The 19116-nt window shown below is 28.7% G+C and overlaps 1 protein-coding gene across 1 annotated transcript in view; it reads left to right on the plus strand.

Moving 5' to 3' along the window:
- The window catches only part of LOC105848164 (uncharacterized), a 54341-nt gene that overhangs the window by 25488 nt on the left and 9737 nt on the right, over positions 1 to 19116 (plus strand). The window contains exon 4 of the mRNA XM_065820360.1: positions 14148 to 14305. Within this exon, the coding sequence (XP_065676432.1) occupies positions 14148 to 14305 (158 nt within the window). The remainder of the gene's footprint in view (positions 1 to 14147; positions 14306 to 19116) is intronic.

Genomic DNA, 19116 nt, shown 5'->3' on the forward strand with positions numbered 1-19116 from the left:
TATAGCAAGAACTAATTTATAAATTAAAATAATATTTATTAGAATATGTAAAATTGATATGTGATATAATAATGATTAAACATATTGTTTTATATATATATGATAAGAAATCATACATATATATATATATATATATAGATAATAATGTATGATAGTGAAAGTCAAAATGAAAGTCACTCAGTATAGTTGAGATACATGGATCTAATACATATTATATTAATGAGCTTTAGTATATTAATATCAACAATAAATAAAATATGTGACAAATATGTTTTGATGGAAACATTTAAAACATGGCATGTTGAACAAAAAAACTACACCCAGTTCTTTCTGCAGTAAATGTGATGCTTTTTTCTTCTTTAAACCTACTAATAAATTTAAAAGATTACAATTTTATAACAATAGTTACATCTAAAAGTATAGTCATTTGCTAAAACCATTAATTTTATTACAACACTTTGTTATTCTTTACGAAAGAGTTCCACTGTTTAAAACAAATGTTATCAAATTTCAAAAATACAAAAAAACAATATTTTTCGAATATTTTATTCGAAATATTTTAAATCGATATTTTAGAAGAAAAAAATTATCACTTATAAGAATGAATTAGTTACAATTTTTGACATCGTAAAATTGACATCGTAAAGTATGAACAAAATGTGTTTAATAATTAGAATAATTATAATAATTTCATCAATAAAGATAAGACATAAATATAAATTTATGCATAAATTTTTTGTAGCCTGGATTTTTTGCTGGCCTTAAGGCATGTGCCTTATTTGCCTAAGGGTTAATTCGGCACTGTGGACTGTTGTACAAAACGAGTTTAAATCCTGCCACCGCCAACTCAGCGCTTGAGTAATACTTCGGCACGCAAAAATGTTGGTCAATAACGGACACTACCTTGGATTAGTCTGAATGACTATTTGTGGCTGTTCCTATACTAAGCTAACAACATCTTCGGATATAACATTGTATAGAAAATATATAGCATGAAAATTCAAATAAATAAAAAATGAAAATAAAGCATAAAGTCTTGAAAAATGTTTACGCCTTTAGATTATTAAAAATTAACCTTACCAAACCTAAAAACTCTTATTTTAATAAAAATTTTTTTTATTAATATAAGAACTTTTACTCAAAACTCCAAAAACTACAATAAAATACTAAACTAATAAGACGGTTTTGTAGAAAATTTTATGAAGATCAAGGTTGTCTCTTCAAAATCGAATTTGCTTGTTCCGGAAAAAAGATCATTTTTTGGGAAGAGTAAACATACTAATTGCTCGCACTTATGCATTAAAATGAACGCGGCTACATTAATTAATAGATATTAGTCAAAAATGACTCGTAATTAAGTTTGTTTTAGTAATTAAGTAAAACGTTTACAGTAGAGTAATTGCAACTTTTTTTTTTTTTTTTTTTTTTTTAATTTTATTTTGCCGTATAATACTATTTACAATGAGAAAAATCGTTTACATATATAATAAATGGCCAGAGCAAGAAAAAGACATACTGTCTTATCACCGAGCCCCGTTAACATTGAAGCCGTCAGTTAATATTACAATTTAAAAACTTTAAACATAAAAGTATACATATATATATATATATATATATATATATATATATATATATATATATATATATATATATATATATTTCTACAAAGATATTATAAAACTTATAATAAGATATTAAAATAGCATAAGTTTTCAATAACAACATATTTAAATGAAAAATAAAAGTCATATGATCAAAAAAAAATAAGTTATGACTTTTTCACAAAAAAAACAAACTAAAAAAGTAGATGAAAACCTATTCAGTTTATATATTTTTTTATTATTTTATAATCAAATTTTAAAATAAATATCTTAGATCGAAATTTTTTCCTAATAAGAAATGTTTACATACTATTTTGAATTGTTCACAAGATATGTTTTGAAGAATGTTATTTTTATTAATTTTTTGAAAAAATTCATTCCATAGAAATGCTCCACGATATTGAATTCGGAATGAACTGAGTTTGAAATAGAATCTTGGAACTACAAAATTATCATTTGAAAAATTTGTGGGGTACTTATGAGAAATTTTAGTAAAGTAAGAGTGAAATATATTAGGCGACAGACCATGTTTAGATTTAAACATGAACAACATAACTTGATATATATTAAGTTTATAAACATTGAGTGCATTAAGTTCCATTAAGAAAGGCTCTCCATGAGCAGTTCTCTTAACGCCAAAAATAATTTTGCATGCAATTTTTTGTTTACTATAAATTTTTTTAAGCTTTCCATAGTTGCTACTTCCCCATGCAATATTGCAATAGGATAGATAACTATGGATAAATGAAAAATATATAATTTTTAAAGACTTGATATTAAGAAATGGTTTAACTCTATATAGAACAGAAATATTTTTAGAAATTTTATTTTCAATAGATTTAATATGAGATTTCCATGATATATTTTCATCTAATATTATTCCCAGGAAGTTTACATTTGATTTTCTTTTAAAAACTGAATTATTCATAAAGAGATTGGGTGATTTTAGAGGGAGGTGATCACTCTTACTAGGTTTATGAAACAACAAAAATTTAGTTTTCAGTACATTTAATGAAAGTTTATTACAAATAATCCAATCATTAACTTTTATTAGTTCTTCATTAAATATTTTAAAAAGATCTTTTATATTTTTATTTGAGTAAAAAAGATTAGAGTCGTCAGCAAACAAAATAAGATTTAAAGCCTTTGAAGCTAAATATAAATCGTTAATGTACAACAAGAATAATAGTGGTCCTAGGATGTATCCCTGGGGAACACCACAAGTTATAACTTTGTTTCCTGTTTCATTTTCTTTATACACTATGTATTGTTTCCTGTTTGACAGGTAATTTTTAAACCAGAGTAGGTTATTGTTTAATACTCCATAGAGTTCTAGTTTTTCTATAAGTATGTCATCGTTAACTGTGTTAAATGCTTTTGACAGATCAATAAAAACTCCTAGTGTATAACAATCATTATTGAACCCATCGGATATATAATTTATTAAATCGATTACTGCTTGATCCGTTGAATGTTTTTTTTTGAATCCAAATTGTTTATTATACAGTATTTTGTTTTTGGTTAAATATTTATTAAGCCTATCATACATAATACGTTCTAACAATTTTGAAAAGCATGGTGAGACAGAAATAGGTCTATAATTTGACATAATTGTGTTATCGCCAGTTTTAAAAATAGGTGATATTTTAGCAATTTTTAATTTCTCCGGTGCAATACCGGATTGTATTAAAAGGTTGAAAATATGAAACAAAGATGGTTCTATGATATCGAAGATTGCTTTAACTACGTTCACGCTAATTTGATCAACGCCAGCGGATTTATTATTTTTCAGACTATTGTACGCATTACGCACCTCAGTTATATTTAAACTAACTTCTTTCATAGATATATTGGTTGGTTTTATATAGGATTTGAAACTTGTGGTGTTTTTTGGGATTTTACTTGCTAAATTTGGGCCAACTTCAAGGAAATAGTCGTTGAGCTTTTCAACGATGGTTTCTTTATTACTGATCATTTCCCCATCAATTATGAGTTTCTGTAGCAAATTATTGTTAGAACATCTTTTTTTACCAATTATCTGGTTAATCACATTCCAAGTTTTTTGAGTGTTTCCTTGTGTTTTTTTTAGCATCTTAGCATAATAAATTCTTTTAGAGTGTTTCTTTGTTTTTTCAAATAAACTTTTATAATTTTTGTAATTTATTTCATTTGTAAATGGTTTATGTTTTAGATATTTTTCATAAAGTTTTTGTTTTCTCTTAGATGATTTAAGTAAACCTTTGGTCATCCAAGGGCTTAAAAATGATTTTGAATTTATAACTATTTTTTTAGTGGAAATGCCAAATCGTAATATTTACAAAACTGCGCCAAAAAAAGATCATACGCCTTATTTGCCTCTTGTGATTGTAATATAAGGTCCCAATCAATTTTTTCTGATAAGAGATTTCGAAAGTGCAACAAGGAGTTTTCATTGATCTGTCGCATTTGGATTGTAGATTTTAAAGCAGAATGATTATCAGTTATATTATTTGTAATTAAGAATATTGGGAAATGATCTGTTATGTCAGTTTTGATTATACCAGATTCTAGGAGGCAATTATGAATATTATTAGTAAATATATTATCAAGTAATGTTGATGAAGTGTTAGTTATTCTGGTTGATTTGCTTATTGTTGGAATTATATCATGTTGAATTAAGGTATTTAAAAAATATTGAACATTTACATTTGAAGAATGATTTAACAAGTTTATATTGTAGTCACCAGTTAAGTAAACGTGTTTCTTTGTTATGTTGGTGTTGCCTAAAAAATTTTTTAAATAAGATTTAAATATTTTAAAATTCCCACCTGGTTTTCTATAAATAGAAATAATGATAATATTTTTGGTTGCTTTATTTTTTATTTCGATGCACAACGACTCAAAATCTGTATCATTAACATCGACGTCATTACGCAATATAAAGTTAATAGATTTGTGAATAAAGATACTTACACCGCCACCAACGTGGGTTTTACGAGGTTGGTGAATTGATACGTAGTTATTTAATTCATAATTACAATTTTTTTGATTGCTTTTTAACCACGTTTCCGTGAGACTAATTATTTTAAAATCGTGGTTTAGATCATGCAATAATAGTTTTAGATTATCAAAGTTTTTATTAATACTTCGAATGTTTAGATTTAAAATTGAAAAATTATTTATTTTTTTACTAAAAAATTGAGTAGATTTACGGACTGAATAGTATTCACTTACAATGTTTTTTTTATTGAAATAGTCATCAAAGCTGCTATTTTCCTTATTAAAATTAAATAAAAAGTTGTCATCCATTTTGAAAAGAAAAAATAATAAAATAATTTCGTAATCACGAAAATAAGATATTAAAAAATTAAAATACTAGGATATTAAATTATTACTTTTCTTTGAAGCCCAATCGCGTATGATCAGCTTATCATACGAGATGGTTGCAAACTTTCCTGCCGCTCGTTCGATTTTCATCTGTTCCCGTAGATTCTTCCTAATTTGCACTGTCTCAGCGCAAAAATCTTCATTTATATAGATATTTTTACCTTTAAGATTAGAGGTCTCTTTAAGAATATCGATTTTATCGTTAAAGTCCAGAAGTTTTATTATTATTGTTCTTGGTTTAACTGAGTTTTTTTGGCCAGTTCTGTGTGCCCTTTCTATTTTAATGCCTTTTAGACCTAAATAATTTTCAAAAATTTTATTTACCTTCATTTCGCTGTCTTCCCAGCTTTCCCCATCGTTTTCTTTAACTCCGTCAATTCTCAGATTGTTCCGCCGTGATCAATCTTCTATTTCTCTTAGTTTGCCTCTAATTTTAATAAATGCTGATTCGTTACTTTGAATTGCGCTTGTTGTTATACACTTCTCTTGTGAATTAACGACAGACCTAATTTTTTCATCTAATAAGTGTTTGTGAAAATTTAGACTCACTTTAATATCTTCAACCTCTTTTTTATTGTTTTGATCTGTTTACAATTTTCTTTAATATTTGATTCAACAATATCTAATCGCTCGTATAATATTTTTGTGCTACTACTTATAATGTTTAACACATTCTTTTCTTGTTGTTTTATCATGCTTTCAGTTTCTTTTTTAAACTTCTTAAACATTTTTTTCATCATTTCATTCATCAACTTGCAGTAGAACAAATTAAAAAAAGGGGTAATATCACTCAGTAAAGCTTCAGAGGCATACAACATACCAAAAGCAACTCTTCACAAGCGAGTGCTTAACCTAAATACACGGTAGAGGTACAAATACCGTGCTAAGTATAACGTTTGAATTTGTTCTTGTTTCAGTACTTATTAGTTTAGCCGATTGCGAATTTGGCAAAACGTTTGCAGATGTCATCACAGCAGCTGGGGGCTATTTGGCATCTACAAATCAAAGTCATCTGTTTCCACCAAACAGTATACTAGCACGAGAATGGTATCAAGGTTTCACAAAACGATGAAGTCATAAATAAGGCGTCAGAGTAGCAGGTAATATTTTATCTCTCAGAGCTTCTTCTTGAACCGAGGACAAAATAAAAAGTTATTTCAATACACTTCAAAAACAATTTCTTGAAGCAATATCAGCAATAATACTCTACGTGCAATTTGTGGAATTTTGACGAAATTAGATTTTCAAGCGATCAAGGTAAACAGCATATAATTTGCAAGCTCGGTGCTAAACGTACTTAAAAATTAGTTGGTAGCAACAACAAAATTAATTACACAGCTGGTAATTGCGTCAAAGCTACTGGTATCATTTTGTCACCATTTGTAGTTTACAAATCGTTATCATATTTTTAAGAGGACCACCAAACACCGAATTTACAACATCCAAGTCGGGTTGGATGGAAGAGAAACAATTTATTCAATGGTTCACTAAAGTATTCATAACGGCAATCAAATTAACTCCAGTTAATAAGTTTAATTTACTTAAATTGATTAGTTTAATCAGTCAATCAAATAATCAAATATTTTTTTAATTACAATTATTCACATTTTAGTCTTGGACGGACACGTCACACATGTACTTACGATGTTGCACGTATTTGCATTGACAATAACATCAGGCTGATATATTTACCGGTTCATTCGTCCCACATACTTCAGTCGTTAGGCATAGGTGTGTATTGTTACGTTAAACAAGTTTAGCACAAATTTCTTACAGAATTTTATGCAGCTAAAAATTTCAACAACTTAACATAAGAAGATTTCATTCAACTACAAACAAAACTTTTTAGCACTGGTGACGCATATACACAAATAATTGCTGGATTTCAAAACACTGGTTTGTTCTCACATGGTATTAGCAAAATTGATCAATCAAAATTAAAAATTGCAAAAGCATTTCAAGTACCATCTCAGCCTGCTTCATCATTTTTATCCGAGCTTGCTTCATCATCCTCAACCAAGCTTGTTTCATCATCTTCATGCACGTCTGCTTCATGATCCTCATCCAACCCTGGTTCATCATCCTCATCCCAGCCTATATCATCATCTAAAATCAGTCAGCATCAAACTCCAACGATTCGTTAACTTCAAAATTTGACAACAACACCAGTGACTCCAGCTCAAACGTGTCAAATGTTACTTCACAGAAAAGCTCGAAGGCAATTTGAAAAAAGTTTTAGAGCGCCACCATATTGACACACACACAAAAAATCCAAAAGAGCCAACATTCTTAGAGTTGAAAGCCAGTGTCTAAGTACATCTGAGGTGCTCAAGAAACTAAATTAAAACGATGAGGCCAAAAAAGTCAAAGCAATTAAAGAAATGCAAGATTGACTTCAGTGAAGCTTCAGATCAAACTCAGCGAGTGCAACATTCAAAAAAGCCAAAACAAGACAAAAACATAAAGAGGTGCAAAAAGTGTCACAAAGTTTGGAAAGAAATATTGTCAACTCAAAACAACAGGTGGTACCTATGTGAAGCTTTTAGTTGCAAGCCTTGAGTTTGTTGATTGTGTTTACCAAAAAATGCAAAATTTTTGGATTTTTTTTTTTTTTAATTGTTCGAGCTCTTTTTATGAAAAAAAGCCGTGGATCTGCATTTGACCGTGAAACAATTCAAATCTATCTAATTAATAAAAAGTTTTTTTTTTCCTATATTTGATAACAATAGTTTTTTTGTATACTTAACCTTTAATAAAATAACTTTTTTTTTTTTTTTTTTTAAATTATTTGAGCTTCATTTTTAGTAGTTTAATCAATAGTGTTTTAATCGATTTTTATTTGAATTTTATTAGTTTACTTTTCCCTAATTAAAAGGGGACAAGTTTATTTTCTTCATTAACTGATTTTTTTTAAATTTTCAAAATATTTTTTCTCAATATTTATATATTTATAAAATGTAAAAAAACTCTACAAGTGGCAAGCCGATAACTTTTCGACATCTTAATAGTGGCTAGTCATCGGTTAGCCACTTTTGGCGGTTGCCACTAATGGTCCACTAAGTAATCGATGAGCAAAACTACAGTGGTCCGCCTAAAATGCTTATATAGGTTCATTAAAATTCTTCTATAGAATGTTTGCTAGGAATAGTTTAAATTTTGATCCAATACCTAATTGTAAAGTCTCAAAAAACTTAGAAATACATTTAGTTAAATTATTTAGTTACCAATATTCTTTAGATATTTGTATTAAACTAAAAATTTGTTATATATATATATATATATATATATATATATATATATATATATATATATATATATATATATATATATATATATATATACATATATGCATATAAAAAAAATATATTAAAACTATTTTTAATGTTATTATTATTACTATCGTTTTTATTAATACAGTTATTATTATGATTTTGCCTTTTTAAATGGAGCTAAAATTTTGAATTTATTTTCATAAGCATATTTCACCAAACTTGATGGTGTGATTATATGTGTTTTAAATTTTTATAAAAATTGATAAATTCAAAAAAAATTACTGTATATATTTATAATATATTATTAAATGCAGCACTTAAAACCTCTATATATTACTTTCTATTTTTCATGAAAATTTAAAGCGCTAAAAGAAGTATTATACTGTATTAAAAAGTCCTAAAAAACTCATTCTTTAACAAAGTTTTGGTAATTAAAAAAAGTGTTTAAAAAAAAAAAAATATGTTAAAAAAGGAAAAATTCAATAAATAAATAACATATACATAAAAACTCTCAAAATCCACCAGAAATCGCTTATTCACTCGCTGATCATAAATAAAATCTATTTTTAAGGGCTCTTTGTTTTTTAAATTTATCTGTTGACTTCATACGTCAAATTCTTATTTTGTCAATTTTAATTGCTAAAGCTGATGTAACAACTCCATTGCACCACTGTTATAATTTAGTATTTCTGAGAATTTTTTCATTTCAATCGTAAGTTAACAAAAAAATATTTGCTTTGGTATATGAGACCATATAATTGAGTTTAACGCTCATTCACATTTTACGTCGTACTATGGCAAACATTAAATTAGAAGAAAATCAGCTTCAAGGTTTTTACTTTAGAGATATATATATTTTTTTTTCGTTTTGTAGTTTTTATTATAGGCAGCGCTACATTTTCATCAACTTTTCAGTCACCTTTAACAAATACATTTTCTGGTTTTCAAAATAAGTGAATGAAATAAAATAAACCGTCAATACATACAAGTTATTTACATTTTTACGAATTGTCATACCATACTAATTTTGCATAGAGCTTATGTTAGTTGATTTGGTAACTTTAGTAGGTAATGAGAGGGTAGTTTTAGTGCAATTTATATGTTTTGACCAACATTTAAAAAAGTTGCTAACGCTTTAGCAGACTCCATACTTCTTTATGAAAATTTGTGATTTATTTCACAATAAGGATCGATTTTTCCTGCGCTGATTCTTCGGTTCCTTTTTACTATTTCACATTTTACAGCAAATTGCTAAAACTGCAACCTGCATTAAGTTTTGACAGCGTTTCTTCCACGTGCGACTACAGTTAAAACTTTTAGACATGATATTCTAAACATTGTCAACTTTTTCAGTCTTTGCTGGACAATAACTCTCTACAGAATTTTCTCCAATATTTCTCAGCAGTATTTTTTTAAGCAACCATAAAAGTTCTGTTTAATGCCTGTAAACAATTTTCGCAGTTACATTTCAAATTCATAGAAAACGAAAATGTTTTTATAGCTCTGTAACCACAACCTACTTCTCAAAAAGCAGCAAAAATTGTAATATTATATGGCAAATTAATCTTTTTTGATCCAGTTCAGATTTTTCTGATTTGGGTGACGAACTACATTTTTAATGTAATTACAATGACCATATCTCAATTCTAACAAATGTGAACATTTTTTCCAACGTTATATATACTAAAGCTAATGATTGAAAGCTGTTATTGAACGCAATTTTAGCAACCAGTTCTTCAAGAATTGAAAAGTTAATAAAAAGAAAGATATTAACTTTTCCAGAAATCATTATATTCGATACGTTTTTCTTTCATTAGAACAGCTTTATAATGTTTGAGATGATAGATATTTTATTTGCAGCAACACCACTCCATTTTTGTTTTGATTTCTTAAAACATTTTGTTTAATATAACTTCCTTTGTTTATTCATAATGATATTTAAAAATACATTCATTAACCATGAGCGAGACTAGGTTTTTTCAAACCGAGACGAGACCGAGACGAGAAGTTAGTACTTCTCATGAGACCGAGAACGAGACGAGAAGAGAAATTTAATAATTTTTGAAAACAAATTTATTAAAATCCAAGAAAAAAAAAAAAATGTAAACATGGCTTTGACAAATAGACACAAATGACATTTGTCAAATGTAAACAACTTTTTCAAATGTTAATTCAGAACTTTTTTGCCAAACTTTTCCAACAAGACAATGTTTTCTCTGATTAAGATGATTTTTTCTACTTTTTCTGGGTGTAAGTTGTGTCTGGATGATTGGACGACATTTCCACCTGAGCTAAAAACTCTCTCTGATTTAGTTTAACTTGCTGGAATAGCTAAAATTTGTCTAGCTAATGAAGAGAGTTCTGGCAATGTATTTGAATGCAATTTCCACTAATCAAGAATCGGAAAGTCTTTTTTGGCATCAGGGAAATATTCATACTGGCACATTTCGCTCAAAATAGGATTCAGTTCAGATGTTGGTTCTTGTGTTTCAAGTCTGACGTTTAACTTGCGCTTCAGTTTTGAATTAGGGGACAAATCTGCTGAAAGAACTCTGGCAACAGGTTGGAACTCAACATTATCCTTAACCTGTGAGGCTAACCATTCTTTTGTTGTTCGAAATTTTTTGAAGAGCTTCAAGTGAAGTCCCTTTAAAGCAGGATTTAAATAGTTTGCTGCACCACTCGATAAGTTTCCAGTGTGACAAAGAGGAAATCTTTTCTCAATGCAGCTTTTCAAGTTATTTTCATACAAGACACCATAGCCATTTTTTCCATCCGTCTCAATAAATTGATCAAGTTTGTCATGGATTAAATAAAGAGAATCGGCGACAGTGTTAGTTGTTGGAATAGACTCAGCCAACCACGTTTCTGTAGCTTCTTTAAGTGGTGCCAAAATTTCTACTCCCTCGATTGATTTCCACTGTGATGCACTGATGGTCTTTGAAAAAATATCTTCATTTGCACATAAGCTGATAATTGCACTCTTTAGATGTAGGACAGAAGCCATGCAATCCAGTTCACTGTTCCATCTTGTGTCAACAGATTGGCGTAACTGTTTAAAATTGATTCCTTGAGCGTCTGATTCTGATTCAAGCAACTTAGCTGCAACTGTTGACTGGTGAGTTAAAGAAGCCAAATCTTTGCATGTTTGCAACGCATCATCTGTTCCAGCAGTCATTCCAAATGAGTCTCGAACTGCACATTGCAAAATATGATTGTTGCACAAGTATTGGTCAAGGCGCTTTGACAATTTGACTGCAAGTTTCATGTTTCTTGCCTGGTCGTTCACGCAGTACATTGGCAAATCAGCAGGCAAATTTAGTTCTTCTAAGAAAGAATCCAGCTTTCCTTCAATTAAGATACCTGTGTGTCTGCCTGGGAACTGTTGGACATGGGGTGTCCAGTGATGTAGTCTCCAATTTTCTTCAATAGCATGAAAAGTCCAAAAGATGTAGCTGTCCTAAGCTCTAGAAGTCCAAAGGTCAGAAGAAAATGCAGCACTTTTTAGATTTGGCGTAATCACCGTTATTATGCTTTTCATTCCAGCTTGAACTTCTCTTGACCGAATTGAAAGCTTTCTTGAATATTTTGTTCTGTGATGAAGGCTCAGTTAAGGGTTTGCAATGTCAAACAATTTTTTGAAACCTCTTCCTTCGACTGCTGAAAAAGATACCAGATCAATGCAAAAGTAATCCAGCATTGCAGAGTCAAATTGTTTTTGAATGGAATTGTCTTTGTCATATTTGGACTTTGTTTCAAGCATTTCGACTATGGTTCGTTGTTTCTTCTTAGGAGGAGGAAGAAGAGAGTCGTCAGTTTTTTCAGAATACTCAACGTAATCTTGGCTGTGTTTTTTTCGAGGTGACGATGAAGTCTGCTTGTGTTTCCATCTTTTGTTTTCAAAGACTTTTTGCACGCCTTGCATTCAGCACCGTCGCTTGTTTTTTGAAAATATTTCCAGATTTTGTTTTTTCTTGGTGACATTTTTGATGGCTGAAATGAGGCAAGAATATTTCTTTTCAATATGAACAATATGTGTCAAGTTGAATTCCACTGGTAAACTAATGAAATTAAGTCGAAAGTGTACCATTTTATACAAAAAGTTTTTGTATTTAAAATCTAATTAAAAATATTTAAAATCTAATTAAAAATATTTAAAATCTAATTAAAAATATTTAAAATCTAATTAAAAATATTTAAAATCTAATTAAAAATATTTAAAATCTAATTAAAATTTTTTAATTAGATTTTAAAAAAAAATCTAATTAAAAAATCTAATTAAAAATCTAATTAAAAGTTTAATTTGTTTTTGTCAAAAACAAATTAAATTTTTAATTAGATTTATTGAAATCACGGAGTCAAAATATTAATTAAAAAAATAAATTTTGTAAATTATAATAATTTTTAATTTGGAAAATAATAGAATATTTAAGTCTCGTTCTTCTTCTCGCGAGAATTTTCTATTTCTCGTTTCTCACGAAAAGTCCCATTTCTCACGAGAAACGAGAACGAGACGAGATCTCGCTCATGGTTAACATTCATTCAAGCTGAATTAAAAAAATTTAAAACATTTTGTTGCAAAATAAGAACAAAGCAACAAAGTAAAAGAAATACAAAAGGCACTTCTATAAAACGCGTACGATCTGTGTAGTTGTGGTTCTTTTGAGGTTTTAGATACTTCTCCGACCAAGCATAAGTTAAAGGTAAAAGTAGCGCTTCACATTAAATGGGAAAATTTAAAATGGAGCGCTCACTTAATAAACAGACTTCTTATTTTACAACAAACAATTTACTAACTGCAACTCAAAAGTATTTATTTTGATTATGGTTTATATTAATTGACCGAGACATTTTTGTAATCGTATGTATTGCTTTGGTCATATTTGTAGTCAAATTTGCAGTCAAATTTTAAACTTAGGTAGTGTTTGAGAGTTTGAGTGTGGATTTAAGTGTTAAGAGTAAAGCTACTAATATTAGAAAATGTAGTATATAAATAGATTATATACAAGTGTATTTTGTTAGTATATAGTGTACAAAATGGTATTTCTATATAAGTTTGCATTAGCACCATATAAACTTACATTATCTCACACTCAGTCGTTGAGATTATATTTGAAACAACATGAAACTTAGAGAACTATCTTGATATAATTGTGATTGATGGAGATTATTAAAAAAAAAAAAGTATGGAAAAAAAGATTACATAATAATTATTCCAAATCAAAAGAACTATCTTCACTTATTTGAATTTTAAGATTAACTGAAAAGATTGTATAAACAAATTTCATAAAATTTCCTAGATAAGCATTATGTAAACAAAATAAAATTGTGATTTTAAAAACATTCAAAATAAGGTTTTAAAGCGCTTGCATTTAAAGCGCATGCGTAAGAACAGATAAAAGATTTTTAGGTCTGCGCATTTTATGATTTTTTAAAACCTTTTTATGAATACTACAAAAAAATACTAACCTTGTTCTCAAAGTTAAATTTTAAAGTTAAAACGGTAAAAAAAGTCTGCATCTAACACTAAACCTTATACAAATTTGCATGGTGTTTTACTTTTCTTAAAAACTTAAACGTTGATGGTTGTAAAGGCGTTGCGAGGGATAAGCTTTTTTTTTAATATCTTCTAAACGTAATTAAACCAAAATTCATTGCATTTTTTAGATTAAATTTTTTAAATGGCTCAGTTTTTATAGAACTTTTATAGAACAAAATCCTAAAATTAATTTTTTTTCTTTCATAAAACTCTCTTATTTTTAGTTGGGTGCCGCCATTAACGTTTGAATACTTACGTCATTATTGACGAGTGTTATATGAAGTAAAAACAAGCTAAAAAAATATTTTAGTAATAAAGTCATGGAACGACGTTAATTTTAAAAATCTAATTTTGAACATTTGTATTTAGTTTATTAAACTGTGATGACAACGTTAAACCGTCTGATTGTGTTGAAAAGCCATGCGTGGAACATGACGACGATATCAACGGACATTATACTTGTGATAAAAACGGAACTATTATCTGCAGGAATGGATGGAGTGACCCATCAAAAAATTGTCGTTCAGGTGTTATTGAAAACATTTATTTTTATTTATAGTTTGTCACATAGTTAGATCTACAAAAGCTTGAAATACGCACACAAAACTACAAAATGAAAAAAATTATAATAAATCTATATATACTTTTCCAGTTTACAATGCCGTGAGACAATAAAATAAACTAATAAAAGTCCTTTACAAAAATATACAAAGCGTGATTTAAAAAATATAAAAAGTGTAAATTAGGTTTCCGAATAAAAATCACTTAGATCTTATCATTGGAACCTAATAAAAATAACTATAAACAAACAATTTTACAAATACCTTGTAAAGTATACGTCACACTAAAGTAGGTTATATATATATATATATATATATATTATATATATATATATATATATATATATATATATATATATATATATATATATATATATATATATGATAGGAACTGTATACATATATATATATATATATATATATATATATATATATATATATATATATATATATATATATATATATATATATATATATATATGTATACAGTCCCTGGCCAAATTATTAGACGCACTCAAGTTTTTTAAAAATTTATCGCATTATACCAGTTTATATGCAGTACATTCACATTTAAACATGGATGTGATGGATTTTTATGTAGGAAATTTATTACATGATTCGTGTTTTTATGTATTTTCCATATATGGTATTACAGTGTGAGTCAATTAGTACATTAACGCGTAAGAGTCGAAAGCTGCTCCAGTCGCTTTCGCGGTGGCTTTAGTTGTGGACGTGTTTATCTGAAGTGTTTGTTTATTTAGCAGTTTTACAGTACATATTACGCACATATACTGTTTATTTTGTGTGCAATGTTTATAAATAATAATAAGTTTGAACACTTTAAGCATGGGTAAAAAGCCGATCTTACACCACGCAAAAAAGCTGAAATAAAGGCCCTTGTGAATGCTAAAGTACTTTCAAATCGCAAAAGATCACAAAGGTTCGAGATATCTGAAGCTAGTATACGATGCATTAAAAAGAAAATTGAGTCAGGGGAAGAATCGATCTCAAAACGAAAGACAAAATGCAGCAGAAGCCTATTTTCACTCCAAGGGCAGAAAGATCTTTAAAGAAAATTTGCCTTGAAAACAGATTTGCTACCACAATACTGATAACATCGCAGCTCCAAGGTGTTAATGTGAATGCTTCTGAACGCACTGTTTGAAGAATATTAATAGATTTAGATTTTAAGGCCTGCCGCCCTGCCAGGAAGCTCAAGTTAACACCAGCAATAAAAGCATAGCGTCTGACGTGGGTTAAACAGTTCCGTTATAAAGATCTGGACTTCTGGAGATCGGTAAGTTGTTTCAATTTCTTCACAATTTCTTCACAAAAACGCGTTTAACCTTTTTCTATCATGACAGAAGACCAGCACAAATGTTTAGTGTTTTGTTGCTATTTTTGACTGGTCTGCTAAAGTGATGAAAGCACATTTAAAATTTTGCAGAACAAAGCTCAGTTTGTGTATTGTCGTCACGGAGAAAAATTTCATCCTGACTGTGTTGTTCAGACTGTGAAGCACCCTACAAAAGTGATGAGTACAAAAATGTTTTGCAAAATCGGTTGATTCCGCAGCTCCAAGAATGGTTTCCAAATGAGGAACCATTCACTTTTATGTATGATGGAGCTCCCTGCCATACAGTTCGATCTATCAAAGCTTTTTTGGCAGAGCAAAATATTCCTCTGTTGGATTGGCCGGGTTATAGCCCGGATCTGAACCCCATAGAAAACGTTTGGGACTTATCATAGGCAAATTTTAACTGCATCCAGCTCTGTTTTGTAGAAGGCCTTCTAGGCAAAGACTTAAGGGGTGAGCAGAATAGTTCTGTCGGCCAGCCTCGAAGCTCTTCTTCATTAATTAGGCTAGTGTAGAAGTAAACTTGTATTATATTGTTTCCTGCTAGGATGAAGAATGGTGGATCTTCTTGACTCTACTCATAGATTTTTGATCATGTCTCTATGATAGTGGCTATGAAAGTTGTAAAACTCAGTTTAGTAGTTCTGAGACTGGCTGGTAATAATATTTCGGATCTCTGTATAGCTCTCAAAGAATCTGATTTTCTCAACAATTGTTAAATGTCAGAGAATTATCAGTGTCATGTTGTACTTGTTGGTGTATTTGGTGTGCGTTGTCAAGGCCGCACAAATAGTTTTATGATATGACTTGGAATTAATTAGCGGGACTGAGACAACAACATTATTAGTTATTAGAAAACTTGACTCAATCACAGATAGCGCATGAGATGCCATGCACTATCTGTGATTGAGTCAATTTTCTAATAACTTAAAACATAACTAAAGTACTTAAAAATATTAAACATAAAAAGCCAACTCCTCTATCTAATTATTTTAATTTATCTTTTATAAAAATTATTTATGAAGTAACTTTTTATCTGACAAATTTTACCCCCTGCAAAATTCATTAGGCTTATTTGCTCTTTGTGAGGCTAATATGCAATGCAGGACTCGAAATAAGCGAAATGCATGAGCAATAGTTTTCTTCAAATCTAAAGCTAAATTTAGCGTAATGTGCATTATGGATAAATTATATTACACTAAATATACTTAAATCAAAACAACCATAAAGTTAAGTCACAAAACTTAACTAATAAATATACCTAATATGCTTTTGCAATTAAATGTTTAATAAAGACATTTACTTGCAAAAGTTTGCAATAGATATGTTTCTATTTATATCTTATATGTTGTTAACACAAAAAAAGCTTTAAACAAAAAAATATTTTTTAGTGTTGTTACTGACTTCGACTAAATCGACTAGTCAAAATCGAATAGTCATTTAAATCGAATAGTCAATTTAATCGATTAAGGACTTCCGACTAATGGACTAAAAGTTGATTTAGTCGAGTAAAAATCCTTAAATCCTTACATCTTTTTAATCAATTTAACTTTTAAATCCTTCATTTTAAATCCGTTATTTGTTCATTTAGAACAATAGAATGTACTGTTATAACTATTAGTGGCCGTCCACAAATTATGTCGCGCATTTTTTGACCGTTTTAGACTTCAACCAAGTTCTGTATGAATCGTCACAAAATCACTAACCTCCCTTCCCCCTGAAGCTTGACGTAATTTATGGACGACCCCTTACCTAGTTTTATATTTACTCCCCTAAAGTTTTATCTAATTCATAGCATGTTAGCATTATTTATACCTAATTAAACATTCGATTATGTATTTCATTATTTTTTTTTCTTTTGTTTACTCAATGCTTGTGATTTTCATAAATATTTTTATACAGGCTGCTCCAAGCTGGCTCGGGACCATGGGACAAAATTAAGTTGCGAAGCTCCAAAATCTATATGTCATTAATCTATACAATCACATTGTAAATATCATTGAAATGACTTTTTCCTAAACCATTTGGGTCTGGGAATAGATTGTCTTACAATTGTAATAGATGCTATTACAAGTAGAAAGCAATGATAAACTACTTATTTATTTTTAATAGATTTGTTTCAAAAAAAAAGAAAATTATTTCCATGCTTTGACTAAATCGACTTTTAGTCGAATTAGTGAATTTCAAAAATATATTATTCGATTTCCTCAACAATCAAAATATTTAATAGTTGAAACAACACTAATTACTTAATCAAGAAATTTCGAATAGAAAATGAAAAACACATTCATACCATTTTTTTTTTTTTTTTAATTTTTTTTATTTAAAGCAATATCAAGAACATTTTATGGATATACGAAAGTTTTTTGCAGGAATTATTTAATAAGAAAATTTAATAAGAGAATTTGAGTTTTCTATTTGAACAAGAAAATTTTAATCTTTTAAAAATTTCTTGTTTAAAAAATTTTGAATTTGAATTTTGAAATTTTGAATTAAGCTAGCAGGATTGCAAAAGTGAGTTTCTTTTCCCATAGAAACTCTTGAAAAAGATGGAAATTGTACTACACATCATATTTGGTTTTTGGAGTGATGCTATCATATCATTACTTTTATTACTATACCAAAAAATACAATTAAAAATTAATTATTTAAAAAGATAAATTACTATTGAGCCTAAAAAGTGCTGTTAACAAGAGCAACGTTAGCGGTAAAAAAACTTATTACAGATAAAAAATGTTTTCTATTTTTGATAAATAATTAGTAATATATAAGTCATAAATTAAGATTTTTGTTTAACCTCTCAAATAAAAAAAATTTTATATTAAATCTAAACTAAATTTCTTTAGATATAATATAGTAAATCTCACTTTTTATTGTGCAAAAAACCTTTAAAACTTTCTTCTTAGGTTCCTTTAAGGATCACGGAGAATAAAGATGGTAATAGTATTTAAAAGAGTATATTGGCTACACCACCTCTACCTTTATTTATTAAAACACTACCTCTAGCTTTATATAAAGCAGTGGCGTTTGAAGCTAGAGTTTACGTATTAGGTTGTACTAGATTATGTGTTACCAATAGCAAGGATTCTCAATGTTTTTTTAAACATTGGTAAACCCATAAAAGTCAGATATCATCAAAAAGAAGCGAGAAGACAAATGTGTATAGATAATAAAATCTAGTTTATGAATAAAATATCTAATGGCAAATGTTATCATCAGATAAATTTAAAGCAGCACGATTAATCTCTCTGACATAATCTCCAAACTGGTCTAATAAAATGATGTATCTTTAACTGGAGGATCTTGTCCACTGATATAGCCAGCAATATAAACCAAAATATTTTAGTTTTATTTTTAATTTCAGTTCACCTCCCCAAGACCATGAAGGCCACTACAGCCTTAGAGGATACTTAGTTGTGGT

This window comes from Hydra vulgaris, chromosome 15 (genome assembly GCF_038396675.1).
Source record: "Hydra vulgaris chromosome 15, alternate assembly HydraT2T_AEP".
Lineage (NCBI taxonomy): Eukaryota > Metazoa > Cnidaria > Hydrozoa > Anthoathecata > Hydridae > Hydra > Hydra vulgaris.